Below are 26,369 nucleotides of genomic sequence, written 5' to 3' on the forward strand. Positions count from 1 at the left end.
CCCTCCTTATTTAGAATTCAACTTCCACAAATCCAAGCCAGGAAAGCTAACAGCTGGAATGAGTTTGGAAGAACTAGAAGCACAATTTCTCAAAGTTTGGAACGCTTTCTTACAGGGTTCCAAACTATACCCACTCACCAAATAAGACCCAAGTATAATTAGCTTTTTAAAGTACTGATATTAATTCAAATGCAACAACTCCTTTAAAAGCAGAACATTATCACTGCCTCTTTATTAAAGAGATGGGAATGAAAGCCTAATTATACATTCTCTTAGGTAAAATATAATTATTACATTTTTAATTAAACTTCGATCCTATGGGTTGTTCAGCAAAAATTTCAATAAAATTCCCTTTTCCATGAAGCAATTTGTGCTAGAAAGAGCCTTGCTACTGACATCACTAAAAGAGTGATACTAAAAATAATAATAGCCAAGTTGAGACTGAACACATAGTCCTGAACAACAATCTCACAGCTCATTTCCATAATCACTTTATCCTATTATAATAGGATCATTATGGTTGCTTCCTCATGCCCTTGTGAGCTATGCAAAGAGATATACTGTATGCCTAGCACAAAATCTTTTCAGTGTTGACACCCATATTTGGGAAGAATATTGAGAAATCTACTGGACGTGTTTGTGTTTATATTAAGGTGACCAACTTTTTTACAATGAAAAGGAGGACACAAATAAATTGAAGAAAAAAATATCGTAAATAAAAGCAACATTTTATTCATTGCAACAATAATACAAACAACTTACATGTGCAAAGTTTGCCAGCCGGGTGTTTTGGCGCACTCAGCAGCAATTCCTATTGGCTTTTGAAAGCCAATAGTGGGAGTAGCACAGCTCATGCAAAAGTTGGAAAAAAAAACATCAAAAAAAGGTGCCGGAACGCCGTTCTGAGCATTCTATGAGAGGAAAAAAAAGCCCCGCTGATTAGTCTTCAAATATTGAAAAGGAGGACATGAAGGAGGACACTTTTTGAGGGAGGACAGAACTCACAAAAGGAGGACTGTCCTCCCTAAAGGAGGACAATTGGTCACCTTATTTATATGGATAGTTTAACAAAACTATCTTGTTTACTATAGTCAAAGCAGACAAGACATTTACATAATGCAATTGCCCTGTCTCAACTGAAGAGTGTTAGGTATATTCTGCTAAGTTTTCTCATTATATTTATCTTCTTACTTTCTTGAGAAAATAAAATAGGGGAAGATTGAATAGATGCACGATGTCTTTTGATGGTAATGCCAAGAACTGTTATTGGGAAACATCCCCTGCTTGATTCGCAGGACATACCAGGCTGAAATTTGGTTTGGGCTTATCATGATATTTGAATGGATTAGCATCAAGAGTGAAGTTAAATCTCTGTAGTTTGTTCAACAAATGATAAATAAAGCAAACTGGCTTAGTGTAGGGCTGGATTACAATTATTCCTGGCAAAATTCTGCAGCCTTTTTTCCCCCCTAACCTTCTGAGTTTCCTTTGAGTTAAATTGATAAAAATTGGTAGCAAAGTTTTCCATCATTTTGAAATGAAAATATATGAAATCTATAATGTAATTCTTAAAACAGATTCAACATAATTAAGAAGACTCCATGGCCTTCCCACTTATGCAACTGAATTAAAAAAAATAAAATTTCTCCACCAGCCCTTTGTTTTATTGCTCCATTCAATATGGACTTCTCTCTCCGAATTATCAGTGGCCTCTGGGAATCAAAACTTTTCCCACCCTTAAATTGGAGCAATACCCAAATTCGGCCTAAATGGAACTTTGAATGCTAAGCATTCAAACAGTAGCGCTCATTTAAGCAGTTATTAGATATACCCAGCAAGACAAAATAGCAATTGCTGCACTCTGTTTACGGGCCCTAAAAAGATTCTAAAAATTTCCCCACTCTTCTAATTGGAAGAAGAGACTTTTGGACCAACATTTAGCTCCTTTCTTTCACTATTTGAAATGGACTCTCCATCTTGAACAGTAACTAAACATGCTTAGTCCAACACAGTTATTTGAAAAGTCAAAAAGCTGGGCAGGCATCTTCTTCTGCAAAACTTAAGATTCACTAGAATCTTTGATTTGCCAAAAACAAAAAAAAAAGGATAATAAAAAACATAGCTATAAACTTCTTTCTGCACAATATCCTGTCAATTTTACTTTCTCTAACCCTTTGAAATCTCTGAAATCAACTCACACAAAACAAATTTTCTGTGTGAAAATTGTGCTGATTGAAAATAGAAACAAGTCCAACCAAACACATTGTATTACTATGTATTTTATATTTAACAATTTTGCACACATTCCTGCAGGAATGCTGATAGTTATGACACTGCCCTGTAAATGCTACTGGGCACGTATTTGTTTTCTTTCCATAAAGTCAGGAGGAAGCCAAAGCTAGCAAAGGCTGTTTCAGAAATGTCAAAGGAGGGTGCTGTTTGTTTTGAAAAGCAGATAGCTCAGGGCAGCAAGCCAAGGGATATCTCCACATCGGGCAAGGGCACCAGGCTTTGGCACAGCAACAGAAATTCCAACAGGCTGGAGACCTTCGGTGGCAGGATCATGGGAGAGTTTAATAGCCTTGAATACAGTTCTTCACTTATGGATACCAGAGCAGCCCTCTAAGGTAATATTTACCTAGCAAAAACAAACTTTGACATACAAATGCGGGAAGGAACATTTGGTCAGGTGAGAGGGTTAGGGTTGCTTGGAGATTTTCCTCAGTCCTTCATTTTTGACTGCTTCTTTCCTCCAACTTGAACTTAAACAGCTATATTGTTTTCAGTAATATCACTCCAGTGACTGGCAGCTGAGAAGGTAGATAATTGATGGGATCCCTCTAGCAATTACAACTCATATGAGATGGGCAAAGGCAGACAGTGTAAAGTCAAACAGGAATGGGGGATCTTGCTAGATGTTTTATTCAGGTACATAAGATGATGAAAACAGGAACTGTAACAGATTGGAGGTTAGTGTGAGAAGGGTGGTTACCCTTACATTGAAAGTATCTGGCATGCAAATACTACTGTACAGTTCTAAAGCTAGAAAACTAGAAAGTTGAGAAGCAAGTCCTAAAGCACATATGGTAAAAGAACATAGGAAATTAATTAGGTGAAGCTTTTGCTTACAGTACTAAACTTTTTGCTATGCTTTATTATTCCAACTTATTAACAATTGCTTCATATGCAAACTTTTAGAAAACCAAAACATAGGCTTTCTATGGATAGGTATTGTTAGACTATCTGGAAGCCAAAAGATGTACGTAAATTCACTTCCTCTCTTTGCTATTAACTTAAAACAATAAAACTAAGCTTAAAATAATAAAACTTAGCTTTTCTTCTAACTACCTTTAAACGTAGAGAAAATATGGGATACTAATAATTACACATTTTTACAGACACACATGTATGCATGTGTGTCTGTACCTGCATACATATATGAACACCTCCAGTTTTCTCCTTGTATGAAAAAGTTATGCCATCCCAGGTCCAATACATTTAGGTTAGATTTTGCATAGGCAGCCTGATATTTAATTCTCCTCATAGCCCTGGTGTTCCCCAAACACACACCGAGCAGAGCTATTTACCAATACTCTGGCATAATTTCTGCAACAAAACTTATCAAAGCGGTGAACAAAAGATAACCACCTCCATATAAGAATGAACCTAAGTTGAAATAATAATAATTATTATTAAGGTGACCAACTTTTTTACAATGAAAAAGAGGACACAAATAAATTGAAGAAAAAAATATCGTAAATAAAAGGAACATTTTATTCATTGCAGCTCCCACAGCACAGTGGGCAGCCGGCCACTGCCATCCCTCATACCCCCGCCCGCAGCAACTCTGCCGCCCCTGCCTCTTGAGCCCGCAGCCATTATTGCCCTAGCAGGGCCGAAGATCAAGAGAAAGTTACCGTGCCATCGGCGCTCCAGTCTCCTCCAGGTATCTTCGGGACTAACTAGGAGATGGTACAGCTGGGTAGCAGGGAGGGGTGCAAAGTTCCTGCCAATTCGCCTTCACTGCAGAGAACTTACATGTGCAAAGTTTGCTGGCCGGGTGTTTTGGTGCACTCAGCAGCAATTCCTATTGGCTTTCAAAAGCCAATAGGGGGAGTAGCACAGTTCATGCAAAAGTTGAAAAAAAAAAACCATCAAAAAAAGGTGCCGGAACGCCGTTCTATGAGGGGAAAAAAAGCCCTGCAGATTAGTTTTCAAATATCAAAAAGGAGGACATGTAGGAGGACACTTTTCGAGGGAGGACAGAACTCACAAAAGGAGGACTGTCCTCCCTAAAGGAGGATGGTTGGTCATCTTATTATTATGGAAATATATAATGGAATGTGAATATGATCTTGGAAGAGGGAAGTGGGAGGGGAGAGAGATGCTGATCAGATAAAAGGGGGAATGCCCACAGCTGAATAATGGACATAGAAAGAAACTTAGAAAGAATTTGCCCCAATGAATCAGGCAATAGAAAAGAGATGGCAGGAGATTTGTACAGCAGTCAAAATGTTGCTGATTGTTCCACCTGGAGAATATGCAGTTTGCCCCATGCTTCCACATATACGGACACTAGGTAAAAGCATAGGAAAGAATTCCAGAAGTCACGCTCTGTACAGTACAAGTGGTCCTCGACTTGAGCCCATAATTTTTGTTGCTAAGTGATTTTTGCATTTGTTAAGTAAATTTTGCCCCATTTTACAACCTTTTGTGTCAGATTTGTTAAGGGAATCACTGCAGTTAAATTAGTAACGTGGTTGTTAAGTGAATCCAGCTTCCTCCATTGACTTTGCTTGTCAGAAGGTCACAAAATGTGATCATATGACCCCGGGACACTGCAACCGTCATAAAGATGAGTCAGTTGCTAAGCGTCTAAATTTTCATCACGTGATTATGAAGATACTGCAATGGTCATAAGTGTGAAAAATTGTCAGAAGTCACATTTTTCAGTGCCACTGCAACTTTGAACAGTCACTAAATGAGAACTGTTGTAAATCGAGGACTGCCTGTGATTGAGCTTTCACAAGCATGCTAGTAACTGAAGGGAGAGTTCTGTTCTGTCCCAGCCTACGTGAGTCCTTGTTAAGCTCAAAAGGAGAAACCCCTCTTCTAACAAGCAGGCTGGAACCGCAGGAAAAAAAACAATCCCCTTTTATTATTCACAGACCTGAGTCAATGTCCAAGGCAAACAAACACAGTTCATAGAAACTCAATCCTCAACACGAACAGTTGCCTTCGGCAACCAGCACCTCCCACACCTTCCTTTTATTATGCAGCCAAAGGGTGGTTTCCTAATGCCTTCTCCTTTGCCTTTGGAGCCGCCCCATTGCATTCCTCTGTCCTACTCTCTTTTCTTACTGGCATTTACATGCATCCTGGATAGCTCCCAGCTGTGAGTCATCACTGTCTAACTCAGACTCCCAGCACAGCTGTGTCTCAGCGCAAGTAGAGGGGCCAGGCTCCTTGTCAGACTGTAAGTCTTGGAGCTTCTCAGAGCTTTCCTCTGACTCTGATGTCACTCCAGGCCCCTCCTCCTCTGATTCCTCAGACTCAGCTGCTGGGTCCACTGGCTGGCGAAGAATCACAACAAGTTCATGAATGAACTGAATCACCAGTCTGAACCTTTGGAGCTAAGCCCAAACCACATTTGAGCTTAAATGTGCACAAAGAGCATCCACATGAACATTTATTTCTCTTGCCTGAAATGGGCAATTTTGTCAAAGTTGGGAAAAGTGGGACCTGCACAATAGGGAACACACGTCAGCAAAGATTTATCCAATGGAGTGGCATCCACTGAGACTTAGTATTGTACAGTTTCAAGTAAAACCAGTTGGGATATGTGTTACAAAAGCTCATGGTGGCTGTGCCTTTGGTATAGAATATTATGAAATAAAAATGTCCAGTACTGCCAAAGCAAACTACCAACATCATGCTTTATTGGTAAAATGACACAATAAGTACTTGACTGGGGAAAAAAAACTTACTGTAGATCAGTGGTTCTCAACCTTTTTAATGCCGCGACCCCCAACCGGTCGTAAGTCGAGGACTACTCAACTGGTGCAGCACTGTTTGCAGAATGGGACTTTTGGTGGGCTCAGCAGGGCAGAGACAACCTGGACAATTCCTATTGGCTTTTGAAAGCCAATAGATTAGACTCTATTCAAGAGAGTCTATTCTATTGGCTTTCAAAAGCCAATAGAATAAAAGGGAGTAGCACAACTAAGGAAAAGGGGGGAAAATGGCAGACTGCGTTGTTTGGCGACCCCCGTGAAATGGTCGTTCGACCCCAAATGGGGTCCCGACCCACAGGTTGAGAACCACTGCTGTAGATCTTTGAAGCTGGATATGAAGCAAGGATATGCCAAACTATAGCTGATTGCACTGACCTTTCAGCCATTTTCTCTCTCTTCCTTAAATGTAGCTCAGACCCAGTCTTGAATAGGGTTTGTTTATATGTGTGTGTGCAGGTAAATTATTATTACTCAAAACACAGGTGACAATGCATGAATGAAAATTATCTCTTATCCCTGACCCTCAAATCATGCCAGACAAACTCTCTCATTTCCAGAATTTAACTCCATGCTTTTAAAAAACATACTGTATGTTTTATTATTCTCTTATACGTAGTGCCACAAATCAGGAACCTATTTATCAATGGATTCTTTATCAAACTGATATCTAATAACAAGGATGGTAACCCACTGGCCACATGCCATATGCAGCTCCAGAATAATTAATTTTGTGGCTCTTGGGATGGGCCCCTTTCCTAAATGTGCTACTAACATACTGAGGTAGTCATTTCCTCCTTGCTTTAATACTGGCTTAATGGTTGGGAAATGCAAGTTTCATTTTAAAAGAAGATTCTGCTTGTAATTAATATGACCCTTGGCTATAAAAACCACAGCAAAAGAACATTAGGTTCTTGGACAGTAAATATCCCCCAGGCCTGCTTTACAACAACTACAGAAAGACAGTTTTGCAAATTCTAAAGCAAGCATAATAGAGAAAAAGAAACTTCTGAAATTCACGTAATTGCAATATGTTCATTTGAGTGGGAATGAAAACAAAAATTACTGTGATTTTCAGTGACCAGAATCAAAACGAATTTGTGCTCTCTGATTAGGCAAAGATCAAGCATAATTAAACAAGATTATCCACTCTATCAATGTATGTTCCATTTGTTAGAGGATCTAAAAGTAAAGCTAAGTTTCATTCTCTTACCGTCATCAGAACTAACTGAACATTTCTGTTTTATAGGTAGCTGAATTGAAAGTTATCTGCCAATATATGACATGCTAAAGTTGTTCCATCTGTGTAGCAATAAAATTTATTATGGTGTTGGTTTTTATGAATCAGAGTTTACCTCAAAAAGTGAATGAAACTGGCATTTTTAGAGTGTGTGTCAGATTCACTTTTTAAAAAATAAAGACAGATGGAGAGAGAGATAGAAAATATGCCAGGTTTTATACGGAACCAAAGACACATAGTCCTTATTTAGCAACCAGGATTGGGACAAGAAATTTGATTGTTAAGTGAAGTAAACCACAACTGTGTTTATAATCTCTCAGTTTACCACAGATCTTCAGCTTTCGTTCAATTTACAGATATGTGAAATTGTAAATGCAATGATTGATCACAAAGTTGCTTCTTCATCACTGTCATAACTGTGAACAATTGGTAAATGAGAACTACCTGTAGTTTCACAGAACACACACTAAGATTTCTATGTAAAAAAGAAATATATGTTATAACATTCTCTCAAATAAACATTTTATATCTGCTTCTGGAATAGTATATTTTCAGCATAAATCACTTACATTTAAAGAAATTCTACCTTCATGCATTAGACTTCACAAGGAAGCTAGCATATTCGTCTCAAATTGCCTTCCCCATATAGCTTTGCAATAAGCTTTACAATCCAACAAATACAAAGTCATCGAATAAATAGAAATGATAGAACAAGCAAGAAAAGATTACTACACATCCTTCAAATTGCGTGTGCAGAGGACTAACTAACAGAACTTATGCTTTAGCAACTCTGCTTAGAATTACATTGTAAGAATAATTAAGCCTCTCCTCTCTTATAAGGAATACTTTCAACAGAACAAGAATTTCCATTTTTCATAAATATGACTTTATGCTCCATCCTTTGGTTTTTAATATTCTGCAAACCTACACCATTTTCTGCCTTAATTGCCAAGATTGCTGTTTCTGGAAATTCTGGAACAACAATATGTTGGAAAAAAAAACCAAAGCAATATTCAAAAGTCTAATTAACATACAATTTATTCAGTAAGAAAGGTCCTGGCAATTTGTTCAAACTCAGGAACCATGCTGGAAAAGTACTGTGAATGAAAAACATAAAAGTATTTGCATATTTATTTGCACATAGTTAGCCAGATCACATCTTCCCAGGGAAATGTGTAGAGGGAGTCACATATTACTTTCCTTCAGGCCAGATTACCTTTTGATAGATAACATTACAACTGTGTTTTCAAACTCATCTCTATAGCTACAAGGAATGGAAAGCATGTCTCCCTTTAAAAAAGCAAGCTGGAATTCTAAAAGGTTTCTAAGGAATTCATAGAAACAAATTGAAACCAGCATAAAACTATAGATCATTACCCCTTATTCCTAAATCCATTAAAATGTTAAAATTAAATAAATATAAATATAGGGACACAACAAATTCTAGAATATAATTCTAAGGAAGAGTTACAAAGTTAAACAAAACATGAGGCTCATTGTAAGATGTCACTTATGACTATTTTTAATGTATCACTTATTAACAATCAGGAATTGCTATGTCATAATAATTATCAACTGTTATCAGAGATAGGGGATGGAAGGAAGGAGGGAAGGAATTTTAAACACATATGAATGTATTTTCAGGCAAAACCAGATGTGTTTATATATATAATTCAGTGAGATGTTGTTCAGTAAAGATGAAGCCATATATACACATACATACATACATACATACATGCATACAGCAGGGGTGTCAAAACTGCCGACCTGCGGGCCGGATGTGTCACACCAAAACCATGCCCACCCCATTGCCGGCAATGGGAAAAAAGTCACGATACATCTCAACATATCACACATGAGTTTGACACCCATGATATAGTGTATAGAGAGAGCTGTAGTTGATTAAATATCCTGACTCAAGATCAACAGGTTATTCAGAACTCCAATTTGGACTGCAGGTAACATTCTCCTTAATTATGTACCTATTTATGGAGCAAGGGAAAAACTCCAAGAACAGAGATTATATATCTTCACAGAATCAAAGAAGCTGTCAGGTCAGAACATCTTTCTTAAGATGAAAAAAAGTTAAGTCTCAACTAAAGCTCAAGTTCTAGGGTTTTTTTGAGGTCTCAATCTGTTCTGAGCAAACTTAGATTTTCATTATCAGCTCAGTTTGGCTAGGTGCTGCCACCTAGCAATGCTTCACCTATATAAGATACGTAACAAAATATCTGCAACTATAGGTTCTCAAATTCTATACTCATCAAATAACAACGTTTTAATACAGCAGAATCTATAAGACACTGTTATCTAATTCAGCACCAAGGGATCAAAATCTTTGCTCACTTATCAAAAGTTTCACACTGCCAGGTGCAAACAGACACCAGAGTAGCCTACATCACAAGTGTGATCTCTAAAACAGTACAGCAGTTAGGACAACCACGAATTAGTTGCAGGATGTTTGGACATCACAAAGGAGACTTATTCCCCAAAGTGCACTAAAAACTCATGCTATGCCCACCCTAACCCAGCATTTTTATTTTAATTTTTTTCTATACTGTGTTTTATTGCTTGTAAGCTGCCTAGAATCGCTGTGAGCAAGAGGCTATATAAATTTTCTTTAAAAATTAAGATATGCTGGAGGTTAACTTTTTACTCCATTAAGGGTATCTTTAAACAGCTGCATAACTAACAAACCTTTAACAGCTGTCTGAAGGACAGAAGTGAAAGGATGAAAAGAAAAGAAAAAACTTTAAAATCTACTTGTGTTAAGCAACTGTTAATGACAGTCCTTCCATAAGGGAAAACATAGCCATGTTAAGACAGCCTATCTCCGCCTGGCCACTATGGCAACCTAAAAGCTACACCAGGATCCAGAGAGGGGGAAATTGAAATTTCAGAAGCGATGTTATCCAGAAAGAAAGCAATGCCTTTTTTTTTTTTTTTTTTTGAAAATTGAAGAGAGCTAGCCTAATTCCGTTGCTCTTCTACGCAGGAAAACCATTCACTAAGTGATTGCAGTAGTACATAACTGGCTTCGACCCATCTTCAGTTTCCTTCTTTTCCGCGATTCCTCCCAAAATTCGCCCGTTCTAAGAAGCCCCGGACTCTTTTACTCCATTTGGCTACGAGTAAGAGCAAATGTCCACCAGATTATGTCCCGTAGCTCTTCCTATACAGCGAGCTTTTCCACCTACCTCGTTGGGAAGAGAGACGGGGAGAGAGGTCAGGTGCAGCAAAATCGCGTTTGGGAAACACTCCCTGCTAGTCTAGAGCATTTGCGCTCCTCCCGGTTTAAAGGAATGTGCGTCCAGGTGAAGCTGCGAAGCGCGGAAGGTAAAGCCCTCGGTGGCGGTTTTCGCAAAGACGCCTCGGACTGCCCGACCTGTTCTTTCCGAGCCGAAGGAACAGCTGGAAGAGAAAGGCAGCCCAGCAGTCCAACAACCCGAGCCGGGAAGGCGCGGAGAGGCTTTCGCAAGCCGGAAATGACAGAACACCAACTCGCCGCTCCGAAAGGTCAGCGAAGGGAATCTCCGCGCTGTTAATACTTTCCTCGCGCGCTCCGAGCTTCCCGCCGCAGCCGCCTCGCAGGTGCCGGGAAAGCAGGCGGAGGAGGCCGCGCTCGCAGCAATGCCGCCTCCTAGAGGCGGCCGCGCAGCGTCGCTCGCTGCCAGGCAGGGACAACCCGCCGACTCTCACCTCTCGCCGGGTTGTCCAGGCTCCCAGTTGCCGGGCGGAGATGCAAAGACAACCGAGGCATTTCCGAAGAGGTGGAAGGACAGAAGGGCGGCGCTGGCGAAGGGGTGAGCTGGGTCAATGGATCCCGGGGCCTCCATTGGCCGCGCATAGGAAGAGCCCCCGTTATGTGGGGATTTGGGTCCTCATAATGAGTTAGAAAGGGTTAGAGAGGAGTAGTTATTTAATCCAGTGGTTCTTAACCTTTTTGAACGAATCGCCCCCTTGAGCCAATGAGGAAGTTGTCATCGCCCCCCTCCCCCAACATAACCTCTCAATCACAACATAGGAAATAATTCTTCAATTTATGCAAACACTTTTTTTGTTTTCTTTAAAATTGTCATCAGGACATATCAATGCAAATAATTTATTTCCAGTCTTTTTCCCATATCTCCCATATTCTGGCCAATGGCGCGCCGCTGTATGGGTAGAGGCTGCTCCACAATGCGCATGAAGATAAATAATGCATATTCACATATGTTCTGTACTGAAGCTGGCTGGAGGAACATTTGAAAACATAATTCAATCCACTAATAACGAGCGATCGTTATTGTTTTTGTACGACAGATATGCAGCGATTCACTGTACGAAAAAGTCTCAAAAGTCTCCCCAAAACTTCTCGCTCCATTGGCCCCATATTGCCCCCTTTTCGTTCCTTTGCCCCCGTGTCGCCCCTTTTCGTTCCATTGCCCCCCTGAAAAACGAAATCGCCTCTGGGGGGCAATATCGCCCAGGTTAAGAACCACTGATTTAACCTATTGCTTCCTGGGGCTTTCTAGACCCATAACCCCGAGAGCTCTCGCTTTTCCAAAGCCTTGGAAATCTCGGAGCCACAATCCAACCCGCTGTTTATAAAGCCGTGATTTGGAAACATTTCACAAATGCTGCAGGTCTTCAGCTGGCAAAATGATATCTGAATGACAACGAGCATTTTTTTTTTTTTTGCACTAGTGTCACATCATTACTATAGTCTGAGTCTCAGCACCTTTTCCTGTATATTGATATATAAGTGAGTATGTATCTCCGATTTTCTTTGGTCTTACAGTCTGAGGGATTAAAGCAAGGGTGGGGGACTTTCCTGGCTTCCACAGCACACAGCAGTAATGCCTAAATGATGCTCAATGACATATTAATACAAATGCCACAATTATGCACTTGTTTCAGAATGTATAACACAAGCATGTCAGTTGCAGTATGTGTGGGAGTGTCATTGTATTATGTATCACTTGCTTTATACCAGAGTTTCTCAACCTTGACAATTTTAAGGCATGTGGACTTCAACTCCCAGAATTCCACAGCCAGCAATGCTGGCTGTGGAATTCTGGGAGTTGAAGTCCACATGCCTTAAAATTGTCAAGGTTGAGAAACACTGCTCTATACCGATATCCCCCATAGGTACCCATACAGTCATCTTCCATTTACTACAGGAAAATTAAATCTCCATTTGGTGACTATTAATATTTATAAACCTATAGGTTCATAAAGGTATTCTAAAAGACACAAAGCCTAGAAAGATGTAGTTGTCCTCTAGTCTAAAATCTTTGCTACTGATGCTAGGTTGCGTTAATTAACCAGAACTTTCTGTAAATAGGCAATCAGTAACATCTTTCAAAGTCCACCACGTTCTGTTTGGCACGCAATGAAAGGGGTAGTTCCATCATTTCACTGTTCTGCTGTCAGCTTGTCTCCCCCTTCTCCCTGTCACTCCACTGTACTACTATTGCTTATGTTACCATTTTACTACAGGTAGTCCTTGACTTATGACCACAATTGAGCCCAAACTTTCTGTTAAGTGAGATATTTGTTAAGTGATTTTTCTTGCCACAGTTGTTATAAAGTGAATCACTGCAGTCATTAAGTTAGTAACATGGTTGTTAAATGAATCTTGCTTTTCCGTTGACTTTGCTTGTCAGAAAGTCACAAAAGGTGACCCCAGGACGCTGTGACCATCATAAATATGAATCAATTGCCAAGTGTCTGAATTTTGATCACATGACCATGGGGATACTGCAACAGTCGTAAGTGTAAAAAATGGTCATAAGTCACTTTTTTGTATTGTAACTTTGAACGGTCACTAAATGAACTGTTGTAAGTCAAGAACTACCTGTACTTTGCTATGTATTTAGCCTGTGAGGTTAACCAAGAAGAGCCAATGTTATTAGCTGGGCAGCAGCCTAGCACCGTTACTTAGATTAGATTAGCTGCCTAATGATATTGTATCCAGCTCCTACAGGAGATAACTACAGAATGATGAAGATGGGCTTAGAAAGGTGTGCCCATCTCAGTTTGAAATGGTTAGGAAATGTTATATGCCACTGAACACAGCCACTCACTGATTTTCACTTTTATGTAATGAAAGTGGAAACATTGCTAACACGGGTACAATTAAGACAATTCAGCAGGATCTTACTGCTTTTTCCAGATGAGGAAAGCGGCAATTTAGTGTGCTGCAACCTCCATCTCTTTGGGGTATGTATACAACATCACAATGCACATATAAAAGGATGAGGCTTGCATGGTGATTCTGCTTTTGTCAGTATTATTTCTCCTGCCCTATGGATCCCAATGGGAAAACTTAAGATGTCTTATGTATGAGACATGAAGGTTGAGTTATAGGGGCACAGCACAATTGTATGATTAGGTACAGATGGAAAAAGGTCTTAAAGGTAAAGAAGGAAATTTAGCATAGGCATTTCTTTAGATCCAACAGCACTCTGTTTTATTCAGATCCTATCGACTTTGATTGTGGTCTTAACATGATTCAGAAGATGAATGTAACAACTGACAATTCTTTCAGAAGGCAAACCATATATTGTTTAGCAGCTCAAGCCAAAGAAGGAGCATATATCTTCCAAGAAAGTCTTGTACAAAAAAAGTGTACAAAATACTTCTTTTTGGCAAAAGAATGGGTAGGTTGCAAACATTTGCTATGGCAGTAATGTAAAAAAAAAAAGCCTTTTTAAACACACATACACACACACACACATCTATCTGTCTGTCTGTCTGTCTGTCTATCTATCTATCTATCTATCTATCTATCTATCTATCTATCTATTTGTCCTCTGACCAATTTGTGCAATTCCAGGTTCAACATTAAGAAAATAAACTGTCAAACATGATTTTTCATTGCCAGTATCCTACCAGTTTCTACACTGTATGAAATAGTGGCTGATAGCAAAAGAATCTTACTGGCTTTGCAGTCTCCAGGCTTCCTACTGGGCTCTGTTCTTTAATCACAAGAGTTGCCTTTTTAAAATTTTCTCTATATTTGCTCCTTTCCCAATTTGCTTCCTACCAATACCAAAGCAAACCTGAGTCATCCTTCTTAGATAAGCACCAATTTGCATTGTCCTAAGTGTTGCCGCTATCTTCTCATTAGGTGGCCAAAGTATCTGAAGCTGAAGCCCAAATTCTTTGGCCACCAGTGATAAGAGAAGACTCCTCGAAGAAGGCCCTGATGTTGGGAAAAAAATTGAAGACAAAATGAGAAGGGGGTGGCAGAGAACGAAATGGCATGATAGTGTTGATGCAATGAATATGAATTTGGGCAAACTCCAGGAGACGGTGGAGGACAAGTGGCTTAGCGGACACAACTGAACAACAACAAAGTTCTGCCAAGGTCAAGCTTTTTTCTCGAGTCAGTTTCTCCTCGTTCTAGAGGAGCCCCTGAAAATACAACATGCCAAATGAAATAAAGCAGATAAATTATTCTTTATCCCTGAATTTCAGTATATCAAAAAAAATGGTTCAAAACTCATCCCCATTAAACTTTTAATTAATTTTTTGAGATTGCATTTAATAGTGCACACCTGTCACCAAAATCTACATGACTGATAAATTTTAATTCTCTCCTCAGAAATGATACTTCAAAATAGATTGAGGGATGACGTTGGGAAATTTTGAAGTCAAGAGGGCAAAGAAAAAGTTACAGAGCATAGGAAACTTCAAGCTTGTGAAGTACTATGTCCATAGTTGGTGTGAGAACTCTTATCAATTATGGTTTATTCAGTGCCTCAAGATCGGCAAGCCAGGGTTTTGGGCAATGTATGAATCCAGTTTATATGAAAGTTGGTTTTGCTGATATTGATGTTTTGTTTTGTAGATAAAAGCATGTATGTTACTTTGAAACTTTAGTGAGTTCCTGGAATCAGAATGTTATTCTTCAGCATCTAAGTCACGATAATGCAAGAGCTTGTTTACATTAGATATAATATGCTGCTTTTTATAAATTTTTTCCATACACCATTGTCTGTTTTCCATAACTTAATCACACATTAAAATTTTCCTATATTGAATCTGACCTTCAGTCATGGCTTTCTAACCTTTCAACAAGGTATTTCATAATTCTATCTGGAAATGGTGGTGGGAATTAAGTTTGGGTATGTTGTATAGCCATGATAAGCACTTCACATCTACTGTGTCTTACCACCCTTCACTTCTCATAGATTGGAAAAGTCTAGCAATGAAAAGGGGATAGATCCATACCCGAGTCAGATGGAATCCCTGCATTCATTATTTGATCTTCATGGCTAATGCAAACTTAGGAATAACATGGCAGTAGTGACTTGATGAGGAATCCAGTGAAGCTGAGTAACACCTGTGGCTGTAAGCCCTAATGGGTGACTGTAGCAAGAGCAACTGTGAGAATGGTGTAGGACTACAAATCACACAAGGCATCTTGGATCCATCCAGTTTGCCTCTTGCCAACTGGGTCAAACATACCTGATTTTCAGATAGTATCAACTGACCGTGGCTACACGAAACATAAATAAATACAAATCCACATTTCAGTTCAATAGGTTTAGAAAGCATTTTATTAGAGATATATTTTAAAAGCATAAATAGCACATTTCCAGTAAAACACACAGAAGGAACTGAGGGCTTGGATAATGCAAAGCATGTAGAAAATTAACTTTCAAAAATGACTATTACAATGCTTGATTAGTTTTCCTCACTAGACTTGTTGCTTCTCTAATGCAACAAAAGTAAAGACCTGTATTATTTAGTAGCAAGTGCTAAAAATAAGCTATTGCAATTTGACCAACAGCATCAGATCATGATTGCCTCCCACTCCCGAAATACTATTGAGTTCTTATGTTGAATTTTTTTTCTTACACAATGCATTATTTGCAAAGAGATTTTCATTTTTTACTTCGCATGTTGGATTTTCCATGGCTTAACATCAGGGTAAGGTAAATCAGTTGCTTCTCACAATGATTAATTCAGCCTTAGTGGTGTCAACAACTTAGGAACTATTAGAGAATTCAAGAAGGCTAGACAGAATGTGAATAACAGAGGGATCAAGGTAGTCCTCGACTTACAATCATTCCTTTAGCCACTATTGGGTAGCAATTGCACTGAAATATTGACTTATGGCTGGTCCTTGCACTTACAACCACTGAAGCATCCCCATGGTCACATGATCAGAATATGGCCGCTTGGCAACCAGCAGGTATTTATGACAGTTGCAGCATCCCAGGATCATGTGATCTCCATCTGCAACCTTCCCAGTTGACTTCCGACAGGCAAAGTCAATGGGGGGAAGCCAGATTTTTTTAATGACTGCATGGTCCACTTAACTAAGGTGACTCACTTAACAACCATGACAAAATGGTCATTAAATTGGGCTTGATTCACTTAATCACAATGCTTAGTAATAGAAATTCTGGTCCAAATTGTGGTTATAAGTTGAGGACTACTATAGGTGCCGTAAAGGTAACAACAGCAGCAAGCTGTAAATTGTTTGGCTTTCTAAAAAAAGGCACTGTGGAATCTTAAAACTGTGCAACTTAACAAGACAAGTTTCTCTTCCATCAACTTCTGATGTAATCAAATGCTGCTTTTCAACTTGACCAAATTTCTATCTGCCACGTCAAACAAGGTGATGTAAGTGGTTATCAGTTTATTTCAAAAGAGTTTTAAATCAGATGCACCAAATTCTTTTTAAGAAATTAGAGATAGGCTGGTTGGTTTTACTCTATGGATACTTTGTTGGTTCTAGCTTCTATTTTCTTTTTATTATGACTAAAACTAAAATTAGTTGGGAGCATTGCCCACATCAATTTTAAGTTTTAGAATTAAAAGAAAATCAGTGCACCTGTACGTGTTTTTGCTGTCAAACTCCAATACCTGTTGCAATACCAGTTTTTGGCACTAACATTTGAACTTACACTTTTAACATATATATATATAATTAAACAATTTTATATTTTGTTTTATAAAACCAACTATTTTTAAAATCCTGATTATCTTCAAAGAATTAGCTAAAAAGAGGGCTGTTTAAATTACAGTGCAGTGTATTAGCAACAAATACAATCCCAGCATTACAATGGCTGCATCTGAAGCAGCAATAGCAGCTTACAATTTTATTTTTTAAAAAAAGACTATATAATTGTGCAATACATTTCAAAATAGAGTACAGTGTTGAATAACTTAAAGACATGCAAACACTGGCACATTTTCAGTTAAGAGACAACAAATGGCATTCACATTATAGTATTGGAAAGGGGGGAGAACTCTGGTGCCTATTATTAGAACTCAAAAGCAAAATCAGGCTTTTCCAACTATTTCACAATACCAGAACATTTTCTTCTAACAGAAGTTACTTTGCAGAATAAGCAGACAATTGTGTACTTAGCAAAGGAAAGTATCTAGGCACTGTTGTCTTTTATGTGGGGAAGCTGAGATGATGCAATGCCTATGGAACTTATTTGGGTTAAGATACTTATTCCTTCCTCAGCAGAGTTTTATAAAAAGGATCTTTTGAGCACAGATTTTCTCTTAGAGATATTGCTAATAGAGGAAACGCTTCGATTTTGCATATCTATTTTATATCCTCCTTGTAATTATATATATAGGAGAGTAGGCAGCATGAATCTTTGTATGTGACAGCTCAGTCCAAAAGCAATTTTAACAGCATTTCTTCCTCCAAAGAAAATTTCTACCATTGCTCAGCCTCTTCATTTTAATATTAGTGAAGAGGGATAGGATTTTTCTTTTCCTCTGCACTAAAAGTTAGTGGCTGCTGTACTTACTCATCCAAACATAGTAACACGGACGAAATTATCAAAATTCACTAGTGGTCTCAGAGACCAGGAACTGGATTTTGTGGAGGTGCTCTGAATGTTTTGCAATTTGCTACCACTGCTTATCTTAAAGAAAATATTGGCAGATAAAACAGTGTACTCTCCACTCTTAAGTATTTACGTAACGTAGAGGAGAACCACTGTTCATTGCCAAACTTATGACCACTCCCATCCTGCCTGGTTGCAAAGTATTCATTCTTCATAGCACCACTTCTTCCAGTGATGTGTAAAGGAAATACTGGTGCAGAGATTAAAAGCAGGCCCTTGTGCCAAATGAGTAGACAGCAAAGGATTTTTTTTTTCTGACACTGAGCCTATTTTTATAAAATCACTTCATTCCCAACTGATTTTTAATATTTGTGCATATTTTACAAGTGAAGGCATTGCTAGAAATGCCATTGAATGTATTTTGCTCCCAGGTTCTTTTCCTGGAGCAATGCAATTATCCTGGTTTCAGCCACTTTTAACAATACTTTTTCCAGAAAAAAAAGCACGTGTATCTCATGGGCTTTGCTAATATAGAGTCACTTATTGCTCATAATACTTAAAGTTAGTAATCTGTTGCAGTCTACTAAGAGCACAAATACACTATATAATAAAGCATTTCTACTCAGATTTATCTCTTTTGTTCTCTGGTAGTATTTAAAATTCTATTACTATTAACTTATTTCTAAGCAATCTTTATCTCTCCCTTTCCTTCTATCCATTGTGTTACCTTTGGAATTTAACAGATAGTTCTGTATTAGGAGAAAAACAGAAATGTCATTAAAGTGCAAAGAAAACCAATCTTTTTTTCCTCCAAAACAAACGTACCCAAACTTTTTTTCCTGCAGCATCGAATACTTCATTCTGTAAAGGTACAAAACTGTAACAAGCACTCTATGTATAGTCTCAAACGCAGTGACTAGAAATGTGCTAATATCACTATACGATAATGAATATTTGCCATGCTATGTATACAGCAGCAGGAAGAAAACAGCAGCAGTGAAAGATGAGATCAAGTACTGTGCTGGTGATAATTAACGATAGACACAAGACAGCTGGTAAGGGGTGGCGAGAAAAGGCTTGTGCATTAACCAGAGTGCTTCATTTTGTGCATATATGGCAATAGGTAACTGCTGTAAAGAAGGCTTATGAAAGAAATGGATTATGTATACCAGATATCCTTCTTGAGCTATGTGTGAAGGGGAAAATACTTCTATGTTAACCTACCAACATGAGGTTTTTTTTTTCACAGTAATTGAAGGAACCAGCTCCACTGGTTTAGCATGAAAAGATTGAAATAAGGATATGCGTTCAAATTCGTTCAGCTGAGAGCCTGTTTGGTTGGTCTGCTGGTTAAAGCACCAGGCTAGAAACCAGGAGATTGTGAATTCTAATCCCACTTTAGGCATGAAAGCCAGCTGGATGACTTTCAGACAGTCACTTTCTGCACATAACATCAGGCTCAGGTGACAAACCAGTCAATCAATTCCTATAATCTGAGAAAAAGTGGACCCTGCACTAGAGGGGAAAAAGTGCTAGGAAGGGGTGGGGGGACCCATTTTGTTCAGCTGACTTACAAGCTAACCCTGTTCCTCCTCTTTATGCAATACCATAACTTTCGATACCTGCAGAACTATCACCTCCTTTGGGGCCTTCGACTTCAGACCCTGCTTATTTCCACCTCAGTATAAGACAATTTCCGCAATTCTGCTGAGCAGTCAACTTCCCAAAGGGGCCACATTCACCACTGACACAAGTGATGTGGATCCCACACAGGCCAACTTAAATCCATTTAGATCAGAGCACTTTTTGGCTTCTGGATTTTAAGAACTTCATATTCCTTCGCAACTAGAATCAGAAGCTCTTTTCTTCTTTCTCAAATGGCCAACTGATCCAGTCACAAACCGTTTCAAAACATACATTACACTGACTTAGCTGTTGCTCCCGTCTAGCCTTCTTGACATCCTTCTGCAATTGTACAAATTAAGATTTAAGATAATTTAAAAAATAGTTCATCCAAATGAGATGGGACTTAAGTACACATTTCAAAACCTCTATTTTTCCCCCTCATTTCTCTACAATAGAAGGACCTAGAACAGTGTTTCTCAACCTTGACAATTTTAAGGCATGTGGACTTCAACTCCCAGAATTCCACAGCCAGCAACGCTGGCTGTGGAATTCTGGGAGTTGAAGTCCACATGCCTTAAAATTGTCAAGGTTGAGAAACACTGACCTAGAAGCTGGTAGGCCAGTGATGGCAAACCTTTTAGACACCGAGTGTCCCAAAAAACCCCTGCCCCCGCCCGGCCGCATGGCCACCTACCACCTCCACGGCCCGCCACAGCAGATCGCCCAGGCAGTCCTGAAGCACCATGGCAACCACACCCTCCGCCCACACCCCGCAGCATCTGCACGCAATGGGGTACGAGGGCGGAGTCTTGTCCCTTCTGCCTGGCTGCCATATCCTTGGTGACCCTCTTCCAGGGGAGCTACTGGTAAGGGGGGAGCTATGGGGGGAGGCGGGGCTGGGGCGACGGGGCACATGCCCACAGAGAGGGCTCTGAGTGCTGCCTCTAGCACGCTTGCCATAGGTTCGCCACCACTGGTAGGCCATGAATCCCAGTAGTCTAAAGGTTAGCTTCATTCTTTACATATGACATAGAGGCATCCACTCAAATTTACAAGAAAATATAGTACAGGAAGCATAAGGTGTCTCTACTTAAGAGTGAACATTTAGGACTGCATTTGGTTTAAGAGCTGATTTGGTAGCTCTTGCTGGTTTTTCTTTTACTGCATCATAACACAGAGTGAAAATTGAGGACTTCATTTGGTTTAAGAGCTGATTTGATAGCTCTTGCTGGCTTTTCTTTTACTGCATCATATCACAAAGAAGGATGATCCCAGAGGACTCAAGTCTTTAACAACAAAATCATGTTATAATATTGATTTAAAACAAAGGGGGATTAAAAACAAAACCTAGAATCCTGATGATGTCCCAGTCTTCTTATTATAAACAGTCGAAGAGGTGCCCTGAATAAAAAAATTTTCACTTCAGCCCAAGCATCAACTATTTCTGTTGCAGTTGTCAAATTATTTATATCACTGTCTCCCAGAAAATATGCAACACCCAACACATTTTGGTGGGTATTTACATTGTGCCAGTCACCTGCTTAGTTATGGCACAATTGCCTATTTTGTTATCAATACCCTGTCTGAATTGTGAGGGGAGGAGAAATTCCTCTGTGATTGTGAAAGAGTTCCATTAGAAAACTGCTAAATGCAGTCATTGCCCCCCTTCTTTCCCCCTTCCCCACAACCAGATTCTGATGATTGCATTAAAAGAGCTGAAGGCTCTCTTCTGTGTAGTTTGCTGGTGGATGCCTCATCTGCAGCCCGTCTGATGGGAAGATGGAGGCCTGCAGGTCCACATTGATGCAGAATAGCCCTAGCATCAGCTGGCGCTGGTATTCTTCCCATTTTGTCATAACATCTGTTAGCGAGAGACTGTTCCTTAGCCATTTTGGCAATGCTTCCCCACAAGCAGTGCCCAAAGGGACGGTCAAACTCTGTGTTTTTCGGAGTTCGAGATGGTAGTACAGCCTAAGAGAGAAAGAGAGAAGAATTAAAGTTTGCCATGCTATTTTGGTAAGTATTATTTAACACACTTGGGTTCCCGGCGTTGACATATAAATAAAAATGGAAAGGGAATTGAGAAGAAAAAAGGGAGGGAAAGATGCAGTATACGTCCCATTGAAACTGCCCTTTTGCATCATGTTATAACAAAAAAATCAGCAAGATAAGTTAACATTGCAGAAAGATAGAAGGGAGGAACAGAATGTTCTTCCCCGAGGCTCTCATTACAGTCACCTTCCCGATTTCTTGGAGATAATTCCATTTGAGATGCATTAATTTTGGAGGAAACTTTCAGAGACCTCAGATTAATGATCATCAAACTTCTAACTTTCACTGAACCTGAGAAAGGAAGGTGTACAGGGGAGACTGTGATAAGAACCGGTCCCTCTGGGAAAGAGCCTCTACAGCAGTGGTGGCGAACCTATGGCACGCGTGCCAGAGGCGGCACTCAAAGCCCTCTCTATTGGCACATGTGCCACCGCCAGCAACAGGTCCATCAAGCCGCCACCACTGCCCGGAGCAGGAGCCCTGCCCAGCACAAAGGAGGTGAAGCGGCTGACTAGCAAGCTCGAGTAGAGGTGGTAGAGTAAAGGTCACCAACCATTGTCGATTGGTGGACTGGAAGAAAAGGGAGGGGGAAGTATTTTACATATGTGTGTGCATGCAAGAGGCCGCAAGTATGCACGCGTTGAAAATGAGGTGGGGCTAGTACCTGCATGATACTCAATAGCCCAGCCCCATTCTTGCTTAGTGCAGTGCCTTGTATCTGCACCCCGTGGAGCAGCAGTGGCCATTTTTGTGCCTTGCAGCATGGTGGCCCATTTTTGCGCCCTTGGTTTTTGCGTGCCCCCTGAGGGCACCACAGTGCTGATGGACCCCTGGCACTTTGAGATAAATAAGTGAGTTTTGGGTTGCGGTTTGGGCACTCGGTCTCTAAAACAGTGGTTCTCAACCTGTGGGTCGGGACCCCATTTGGGGTCGAACGACCATTTCATGGGGGTCGCCAAACAACTCAGTCCGCCATTTTTTTTCCCCTTTTTCCTTAGCTGTGCTACTCCCTTTTATTCTATTGGCTTTTGAAAGCCAACAGAATTAGACTCTCTTGAATAGAGTCTAATTCTGTTGGCTTTCAAAAGCCAATAGGAATTGTCCAGGCTGTCTCTGCCCTGCTGAGCCCACCAAAAGTCCCATTCTGCAAACAGTGCTGCACCAGTTGAGTAGTCCTCGACTTACGACCGGTTGAGTAGTCCTCGATTTACGACCGGTTGGGGGTCGCGGCATTAAAAAGGTTGAGAACCACTGCTCTAAAAGGTTTGCCATTATTGCTCTATAGTGATAGAGTCCGAACTCCCAATAATGCTACCAACCAAGGGCTTGAGAAAAATGCATGTCTCCAGCTGAAACTATGATTGCTCCTGGTCGAGAGATAAAACCTAACAGTAACTTTGACACAGGAGTAGGGAATGGCACAACCCCTAGTATCCCTTACTATTGACTATGCTATGTGGGGAACATGGGAGGTCTCTTTCATAAATACCTGGAGAGCACATATCACCCATGCCTGCAGTAATAATTACATTGCTCCTTCATTATGTACTGTGATCTACCGGTATTATCATGACCCTTGACAAGGAACAGGTGTGAAAATAATGGGCTGAATTTTTTATTTTCTCAATCTTATACTTGGAACCTCTTTCAATAATCCTATAATGACAATCTTTGAACAACCTGCTTAAAATTGTTATTTTAGTTTGTTTCAATCCAAAATGTTTCTCAAAATATAAACCTTTGGCTCCTCCTTTATAGCTGTAGACTTGTAGAGCGGAGGTCTCCAACCTTCTGGGTACTAGGGACCGGTTCTGTGGAGAGAGGTTTTTCTGTGGACCGCAGGGTGCGTGGTTTTGTGTGCTGCCTGCATCCCGCGGATGAGGCTTTATTTGTTTGTGCGGATCGGTTGCTGGCATGCCATGGCCCAGTACCACTCCACGGACCAGGCGTTGGGAACCCCTGTTGTAGAGTATCTTCCATTATATCCTATATAACATTTATGGACCTTAGTTATTTTACACCTTACAAATTCAATTCAGACATGAAAGTGAATTTTGTTACCTGGTTTTGAAATGGACTGTACTAGGTTTTTTACATTTTATTTATGTATTTTTATTTATTACAGTAGAACATTTCTATCATGACGGTTATCTTAAGGATTTTAGGACAAGTTAAAATCCATAAATCCACCATCTTAAACAATAACACAAAATAAAAAATAAGCATTATATTAAAAATTAAAACAGCAATAACTATACCACAATTTAAAAAACAATCACAGACACATAGGTTGTGGTTGTTAAAGCACTTGGCCTTCAGAGAAAGGGCAATTCAAGGCTGGAATGCTATGATAGAGACCATGTTCATAACTACTGATAGGTTATAGAAACACAGCTATATTCAGAATTATTCTGACTGGGGAATATGTGTTTTTTTATTTGCTCGTTATACTTACTTAGGTTTATATACCATTCAGCAGTCTCTGGCTTTAAGAACAAAGCAAATAATCATGCATACCTGGAACAGAATCCAAAGGAACCAATTTCGAAGCATGGGCAAATACAACTGCAAAATCTCCCAATTCAATAATGCAATGGCATTAATTATGTAAAAACATTGTATTGTGCCTCATGTTTGACTATCTTTAGAAATGTGAGACAAGAAGCAACCATCCTACCTGGCTGAAAGGTGGCTTCCTAGCTTTTTCTTGGCTTTTCTCATGAAATAATGACAGACTTTCCGTGTCTGTTCTTTCATCCACCTGATGTCCTCTGGAACATCTGGCAGCCATTCAAGCAGCCTAAATATGGTCGGTAGGTGCAATGCACAAGTGTTAGTTGGAAAAAACCCTGTTCCAATATTGTAAACACGCTCAAATACAGTACAGCAGGTTCAAGCACTTAACTGAAATTTCTAACTAATTATCCCAGGATTGCCACTTGTATCAACAGGAAGTGCATGCATAAAACCCACCATGCTAAAAAAAGATCAAAGATCTATCTAGTCCAGCATCCTTTTTTCCACAGAGATTAAATGGATCAGGGGTAGGCAACCTCATGCATGCATAGCTGACTCAGGAATTCTGGGAGTTGAAGTCCATGAGTCATAAAAGAGCCGAGGTTGCCTACCCCTGAACTGGATGATTCTTGGATGAACACACAGAGGACCTTCAGGACCATAGGAACATGTTATTCAATAACTATTGAATAATAACTATTCAAAATTATTCTAATATTAGGCAGAATGTTCAGGTAGTGCTCGACTCACATGACCTTTCAAAGTTACAACGGCACCAAAAAAAAGTGACTTGTGACCATTGTTTACACTTACGACCATTGCAGCATCCCCATGGTCGTGTGATTTATATCCGGATGCTTGACAACTGACTCACATTTATGACGGTCACGGTGTTCTGGGGGGGCATATGATCACTTTTGGCAACACTCTGATAAGCAAAGTCGATGGGAAAACCAGATTCATTTAGCAACCACGTTACTAATTTAACAACTGCGGTGATTTACTTAACAAACGTGGCAAGAAAAGTCACAATGGGGCAAAACTCACTTAACAAATTTCTCACTAGCAACATAAATTTTGGGCTCAGTTGTGGTCATAAGTTGAGGACTACCTGTATAACTACTTTAACTGGAAGCATCGCTGCTTCAGAAAGGAAGGCAGTGCAGAGAGTGGTGAGGATGGCTGAAAAGATCACTGGCAGCTCCCTCCCTCCCTCCCATCCAGTATATAATATACAAGTGTTGCTTGAACAGGGTCTGCAAGATCATCTGGGACACTACACATCCTCTTCACGATCTGTTTTCCCTGTTACCTTCTGGGAGAAGGCTCTGTGGTATCCGAAGCAGAACATCCAGATTCAGTCACAGCTTTGTTCCATACAGGATTAACCTTGTGAACTCTAAAGCTTCCTCCTTCCATTATGTATTCAAGATGGACAGTGATTAATATTTATATGTTACTTATATATAAGGGTATAGATCAGTGGTGGCGAACCTATGGCACGGGTGCCAGAGGCGGCACTCAGAGCCCTCTCTGTGGGCACGCGCGCCATTGCCCCAGTCCTAGGCCTTCAGTTGGGTTTTATAAAACCTTTTCGCTTTAGGTCTCTGCCGCCATGTGCAAAAAAAAAGTTCAATCAGTCAATTTCAACTTCTCGCGGGAAAAAAAAAAGATCTTGTAAAGTTGGAATTGAACTTTTTAGTCCCATCCAGTCTGCCGTTACCACCGCAGCCACGCCTACCCAATGGGCCACGGCCATCCAGCACTCGACAATGCATAAGTGGGTTTTGGGTTGCAGTTTGGGCACTCAGTCTCTAAAAGGTTTGCCATCACTGGTATAGATTTATATATATGTTGTTTATAGTATGTTTAAATGTGTGTTTTGTATATGTACATTTTGAAAGCAAGCAACTAAACTTCATTTTTAATATGTGCCGTTGTGCCCATAGTAAAAAAATGACAATAAAGGTTATCTGTCTGTCTGTCTGTCTGTCTATCTATCTATCTATCTTAATGTCCACTGAAAATCATAGGTTGCAGGTTACAGTAATGCACAAAGCTGTGACAAGCAATTCCAAAGTAATTAGAGCAATTCCTAAAATAGCACATGCCAAT

The 26,369-nt window shown here is 39.9% G+C and overlaps 2 protein-coding genes across 3 annotated transcripts in view; both read right to left on the reverse strand.

The window, feature by feature from the left end:
* Positions 1 to 10,784, reverse strand: part of CRACR2B (calcium release activated channel regulator 2B) — a 30,544-nt gene extending 19,760 nt beyond the window's left edge. The window contains exon 1 of the mRNA XM_039321901.1: positions 10,449 to 10,784. The gene's annotated coding sequence lies outside the window, so the exon portion shown is untranslated. The remainder of the gene's footprint in view (positions 1 to 10,448) is intronic.
* Positions 10,785 to 18,300: 7,516 nt separating this feature from the next.
* Positions 18,301 to 26,369, reverse strand: part of PNPLA2 (patatin like phospholipase domain containing 2) — a 55,327-nt gene continuing 47,258 nt past the window's right edge. For both annotated transcript variants that reach the window (XM_039321900.1, XM_039321899.1), the window contains exons 8-9: positions 24,415 to 24,537; positions 18,301 to 21,656 (exon numbers count right to left, since the gene is read on the reverse strand). In XM_039321900.1, coding sequence (XP_039177834.1) covers positions 21,392 to 21,656; positions 24,415 to 24,537 — 388 coding nt within the window. In that variant the 3' untranslated portion in view covers positions 18,301 to 21,391. The remainder of the gene's footprint in view (positions 21,657 to 24,414; positions 24,538 to 26,369) is intronic.

This window comes from Crotalus tigris, unplaced genomic scaffold (assembly GCF_016545835.1).
Source record: "Crotalus tigris isolate CLP2741 ecotype Arizona unplaced genomic scaffold, ASM1654583v1 scf7180000023830.6690815, whole genome shotgun sequence".
Classification (NCBI taxonomy): domain Eukaryota; kingdom Metazoa; phylum Chordata; class Lepidosauria; order Squamata; family Viperidae; genus Crotalus; species Crotalus tigris.